General features: G+C 38.7%; 1 protein-coding gene across 1 annotated transcript; it reads right to left on the bottom strand.

The window, feature by feature from the left end:
• Positions 1 to 899: 899 nt before the first annotated feature.
• LOC143444216 (doublesex- and mab-3-related transcription factor A2-like) lies at positions 900 to 3,266 on the bottom strand. The gene is made up of 6 exons (XM_076943374.1): positions 3,006 to 3,266; positions 2,533 to 2,722; positions 1,981 to 2,416; positions 1,736 to 1,841; positions 1,451 to 1,589; positions 900 to 1,363 (listed from the first exon to the last, which is right to left on the bottom strand). Exons 1-6 carry the CDS (start codon positions 3,264 to 3,266, stop codon positions 900 to 902), a joined length of 1,596 nt encoding a protein of 531 aa, XP_076799489.1.
• Positions 3,267 to 6,000: the final 2,734 nt, after the last annotated feature.

The raw sequence follows: 6,000 nt of genomic DNA, 5'->3' as shown, positions 1-6,000 counted from the left end.
CGGAGATAAGAGTGCTTGCCTGTGAATTAAGTCTTCTGAACAGGGCTTAAATATTACATTAAAGTAATTTTTTTCTAGTTTTTCGCAAATGTTGTTAATTGCTTAAATGATATATATATCATACATAAAATTCTGTAAACAATCTGCAACTGTGGCACGTGTTGGGGTAATTTAATTCAATTTGCCGAACGAATTAGGTTTGTATATTATGTAATTAGGTAATAATAATAATAACGCAATGGGTCGTCAAGTAGTTGGAATGCAAATTGACGTTTTGTTAAAAGCAATGATTGATGGGATTTCACAAGACTTTTTCAACAAAGAAGGACAAGAAAAGCATTTTTCCTGCAAATTTTGTGATAAATCATTCAAATACAAAAGCCACTTGAAAGATCATATAAGAGCTCACACAGATGAGCGACCTTAACAATGCGATATGTGCGACAAGTCATGTACCCAACGCAGCAATTTGAAAACTCATGTAACAACTCATACTGGAAAGCGTAATTATCACTGCAAGTTATGTGAAAAGTTATTTACTCAAAGCTAGCATTTAAAACGTCATATGAGAATGCACGCTGGAGAAAGACCTTATTCATGCAATATGTGCGACAATTCATTTACCCAACGCGGCAGTTTGAGAAGTCATATAAAAACTCACACAGCTGAGCAACCTTATCAATGCTAAGTTTGTCTCAAGTCATTTACCCAAAGCAACACTTTAAAAGGTTATATGAGGATCCACAATGGAGATTGATCTTATTATTGCTCTAAAATAAAGACAATACCGGTTTCTAAATGTTCAGGGTTAGAACTTTATGACCGGTCGCATCTGGAAAAATGACTCCATGTATATGAGGGGTTTGGGTTAGGGCTGAAAGCGCCCTTAGAATTGAGGGTTAGTATCGTAGGAAATGGTGTCTGGGGCGGGCAGCTGCGGCGGCGGTAAGAGAAGGCATAAATGAAGACGATCCGTAAGGAGAAACTCCGCCAAAGAGTCCTCGGATGGCGGGGTGTTGGCCGTAAGATGATGGAAACGGGGAAAGATTTCCCAAGCACGACATCGGCATCTGTCCCGGCAATGGATAACGTGATCTTATTGAGGAATTGCTGAATTGGCCCAGCTTAAACACCCCATTAAAGCTAGTCGCTGGAATTTTTCCTGCAGTGTGCGCTGAAAAGGAGTTGCCTGCTAGCGAACCGTTTACAAAAGGATAAAATGCGGTTCGAGCATCCAGTGCTGGTGCACCCATTGAACCCTGTTGGAACTTGTAGGCTTGCGACAAATCACCGATGGGAGGTGTGCCTGGTGATATTGCGTCACCATCAATGGTTGGATGAGGGCTCGTGTTGCAGCTTCCAGCTATAAAAGAAGGAAAAAAATATTAATATTATTACCCTCTATCAATCTTTATGGCGCACTGTTGCTATTTTTAGGACAAAAACATACCGCTTTGTTGAGATAGGTTAATGGGATCTCGTGCGCTATCACGTGTGTAATTTAACTGAACATGAGAATTTGTTGCGTTGTCTCTCGGTGATCCCAAATGTGGTGAAGATTTTGCGATTTCATCTTCAAATTTTAACACCTGTGGGATGATGAAACATATGACTTATAAATGTTTGAAAAAACAAAGAAAATATTGAAATGTTAAAGTAGTGCGCGACGTTTTACAGGTAGTTTCGTGCTAATTTTTACTACCCACATTCGATGCTATAAATATACTGTAATTACCTTTTGTATTGCTTTCACCACATCGCCGTTGCAGTTTTTTAAAATTGAAGATAATTGCGACGCGTTGTGTTTGGGAAAAACTCGACATAACATCTCAAACCCGCCACTGTATGAAAAAACCCGATATATTTTCTGGGTTTCTATTTATTTAGATTTATTATAATTATAACTTAGAGCGAATTATATGGACTTAATATTTACAGATTAACTTGACTTTATACAGTAATTTAGTTAATTGAAATTACCTTGTTGCATCTTGGTTTTGCGTTTGTGTTAGCTGGCTTGAATCGTATAGCTGATTTTCGGCTACGTCACTGGCCTGGTCAGCTGAGTCAGTTCTTGACAGAAGGGAATGCTTTTCTGGCGATTCGTCGATATCCAATGCAGGCCCCTGACTCGCGTGAGGTTTTTCAGGATTATATCGACTTTCATTGTACGCCGGTGAGCTGTTTTCACTCATACCAGAAGGGGGACTCTTCCTAGGGTCGTCCGATCGCGGTGAGCGAGTGACGTCGGACTTTCTCTCCGTGTCGCCATTTTGATCGCTGTCCGAATGAACAGATTTGGCCGAGCTGTTGTCCAAGTGCGGTTGTTGCTGATGTACCAGTGATGACGACACGAAACCGTAACTTCCATTGCAATCATTTGAGATATAATCGTCGTATCTCGCACGTTTCGCGCCTACCAACGTACGTATTGTGATGACTTTTAAATAACAACGCGTTTAAGGTTCAAGTCATATCTTACAGTTACAAAAACTGACCAGGGAAGTTGAAAAACACGCGAAGACGACGCACCTGATGATGATAACGGGTCGCTGCTGGCTTTGTTGTGAATTTCATTTTCAATAAAGTCTTTTTTCGGCGATCGTTCAATACTTGCGATGCGTTGCGCGTCCAAGGGCGAAAAACTCTGGGTAGCTCCGTAGAGCAGTTGCAGTTCTCGTGTGTTATTTTCCTCTTGGGCTTGCTGACGTCTTAAAGCAAGCTATATTAGGGTAATATTAAGTTTAAAGATAAAACAATTTCTGTTTTAAAAAAAATTTCCATATTTAAAGAATACGCTATTAAGAACAAACTTTTGAACTTTTGCTGTACATTAATAATTTATTCTGATTTAGACAGATTTCAAAACAGAAGACATAAAATATTCCTAAATTTCTTTTTGTTTTTATTCATAGTTCTACTTTGAATGTAATCTTCATAAGCAACCATGTATATCCTACTTTGCAAATTTTTTTATTTGGTTTACTTTACACTGTGGGTATTACCTGCGCTGCCATTACTCTTTGTCTTTCAGCAATCAAAGTGCACTTTGCACAGAGGCAGTCTTTCCAACGACAATATCCTTTGTGACCCTTCAAAGCGCTCACTACCCCATGGTTTCTGCATCTTCCACATTTCGGCGTTCTTGGGTATTTTTCCGTAGCCCGAAGAAGTAGTGCTGCGGCTGCCGGATTTGAGACCGCTTGAGACAGGTTGCCGTAGTCATGGGGAGACGATGGTATGTGATGCAAAGCTGTTGCTTTCATTCTTTTTTAGACTTTTTTAGAAACAACTGTAGCAAAATAAATCTATGTATGGAAAATATTTTTTTGTTAGACTAACATAAATTCATATATAAGACACATTTTAACATTTTTAAACGTAACTTTTAGATTAATATGTTATGCTCAGTGATATACCATCCTTGCAAATAATGCTTTCTGCAAAAATGTCTTGATTGCTTTTTAAATAAGATTAAAATTTTAACAAATTTTTCCAAATTTACTATCCTTTAACTAAACTCGTTTAGGAATATATGATGGCGAAATCGCGACGGATAAATGATTTCAATTTTGTCGTTCTACACGCAAAATTACCCAAAATTTTAAAAACTGTTCTGTGCAACCACTCATACTGAAAACCTTGTCATTACATAACTGCTTCTTGGTCTTGTTCTCTGACAAAATGCCGTGCAAAATTCTTAATAGACATGTTATATCCCTCGACAACAAATTAGTGGTTCGCGCATAAATAGTAATTGCCTTGCCGTTAGCGCTTTTTTCTAGCAGCTTTTTGTCACTTTTTCTCTCGTTTTAGGACGAGCTTCGAATTTCTCTCGCGCGGTTATTGGTGACGGAATTGTTTTATTGAGTTTCTTTTTTCAGTCATCGCGCTGGGACAAACATTATACAAAAAAGCTTATTGCTCTAGCAACTGGTTTTAAAATCGTGTAAATATTTCTATGACATGTTTGCCAAAACAAAAACTAACAACTTAATTAACTGCACACCACAAAAATTTTCGGTCACGTAAGATTTCTTATATATCAGCTCACCACAACAACGTTGTTTTGAGATGCGACCGACGCATGATCACCAACCTCAACTGCACCGATGGGTGAGGAACCGCAGGAAATTATATATATATGGTATATAATTGTTTTGCCCCTCAGTTAGCAAATAAACCATTAGCACGTGTAAGGCTATCGACTAATTGTTTCCTCTTCCCATAATGTTATGGGGCGTGTGGATCTTTAAGAAAAACATCGTCCAGAACAAAGAACCTGTTTAGACAATGGTCTCCATAGGACCGGACACAAATTAAAAAACTGTAAAACCTTCGGCCCAAACCAAGTGTGTCCCTGGCACTTTTTAGCTATTTGGGAAACTTTATACTGTACTCTAACTGTTTTTGAGCTCTATCTGATCAACGAATATGGCTAACTTGAAAATAGTTAAAAAACTGTAAAACCTTCGGTCCAAGCCAAGTGTGTCCCTTAAGCTGACTGGCAAACTGAACAGCAGTACATGTAAATGTCTTTCACTCTTTCAGCAAAAAGGGATGCGTTATATAGTCATTTACTCAGTTCCCATTTGACAATACCCTACACGAAACTAGAAAAAATTGACCTAATATTGGCAAATACAAAAGAAATGAGCGAAACGGAGCGTGATGTTAATTGACCGTGGGACAGAGAAGACGCTATGATCGAAAACGTTATAAATTATACCATGGTGAGTTTAGAACTGTAGAAACAAAGATCGGCGGCCTAGAAGGTTAATGATGCATACTTGCTGTATTGTCAAGAAAACGTTCCTCAATGAGCTTGATTGAGGCATGGGTACCAGGATGCGCGTTATTACCTAAGTATCAAATACAGTGCGATGCGCAATATTACCTAAGAGTCAAATACGAGTTTCTCCGTTTAACTTTAAAGTAATTTAAATGCGGCCGTGGCCAATCAAGCCTTCCCCGGTCAATATAACTGCAAAATTCGCGTCTTCTTTGTGACTTCATTGTGGTCTGTAATGCGTGATACCGCACAATGGAGTTGGCGACGTGTGACGACCTCAGCGCAGTTGGAAAGTAACAAGTCAATAGTTACCTTTATACCGTTTCCAGAATGGACGCGAAGCTACAGAATCAATGGAAGCTTCCGAATCGGAAACGGCTGCATCATGGGTCCGCGAAGGTTTCCCCTTCGCGCCTTTCCAGATTTCTGTCGAATTTTCCCACCAAACACGCGAGCGATCGTTTTCGCGCGTCTTGTGGTAAAAATAGATGCCAGTTCCCATTTGACAATAAACTGTGGGGAAACAATGACGACCAATGAACCAATGTCTAGAAATAGGTTACTAGGTTTGATAAAACCATAAATTTTACAAAAGAAATGAGAAAAATAGGGCGTAAAGTTATTTCCCCATGGGTTATAGACCTAACGATCAAAAACGTTATCAATCATACCATGGTGAGTTTAGAACTAAAGAAACTAAGAAAGGTGCCCTAGAAAGGGAATGATGCAAAGCCTTATACAACTGACACAATTCGAAAGCTTTGTTTAACTTTTTACCCGATTTTACAAAAGGCATTTGGTAAAACGTCAGTCACAGGCTAATATGCCAAAAACGTATGTTATGCATGAGACGTCAGAATCCTCGTCATCAGAGCAGTCTGACAGAAGATTTTGCAAATTTCTAATCCACGCATTGCTGTAAATCTTTGCCTAGACATTTTGTAAATGTTTTTGTTTTCAGAAGTAGCCTACTATGATACTGACTCCGATGAAAAACTCAAGAAAATTCAGATAAACATCAAAAACTTCCCTTTAGTAAAGTTACTACTACACTACCACGATAGATTTAGGGTAAGCTAAGGTATTCACAACATTTACCTTGAACTAGTTTACCAAGGCAAGAGCTCAATGTAATTGCATCCCATTTACATTTGGTAATAGTTACTTCGTGCAATTTTTCACTCGTATAAGTTGCGATATACATTCGG

The sequence above is a fragment of the Clavelina lepadiformis genome, chromosome 1, assembly GCF_947623445.1.
Source record: "Clavelina lepadiformis chromosome 1, kaClaLepa1.1, whole genome shotgun sequence".
In the NCBI taxonomy this organism is placed as follows: domain Eukaryota; kingdom Metazoa; phylum Chordata; class Ascidiacea; order Aplousobranchia; family Clavelinidae; genus Clavelina; species Clavelina lepadiformis.
The sequence above is the reverse complement of the archived record's forward strand: the minus strand, read 5'-3'. Positions and strand labels throughout refer to the sequence as shown.

What these genes read in the sequence shown, in the direction of transcription:
- LOC143444216 (XM_076943374.1), bottom strand. Translation starts at nt 3,266, where the DNA reads ATGAAAGCAACAGCTTTGCATCACATACCATCGTCTCCCCATGACTAC. An exon ending in AAAGAGTAATGGCAGCGCAG is followed by an intron (nt 2,723 to 3,005) that starts GTAATACCCACA and finishes ACCCTAATATAG; the next exon opens with CTTGCTTTAAGACGTCAGCA. An exon ending in TAACCTATCTCAACAAAGCG is followed by an intron (nt 1,364 to 1,450) that starts GTATGTTTTTGT and finishes CTTCTTTTATAG; the next exon opens with CTGGAAGCTGCAACACGAGC.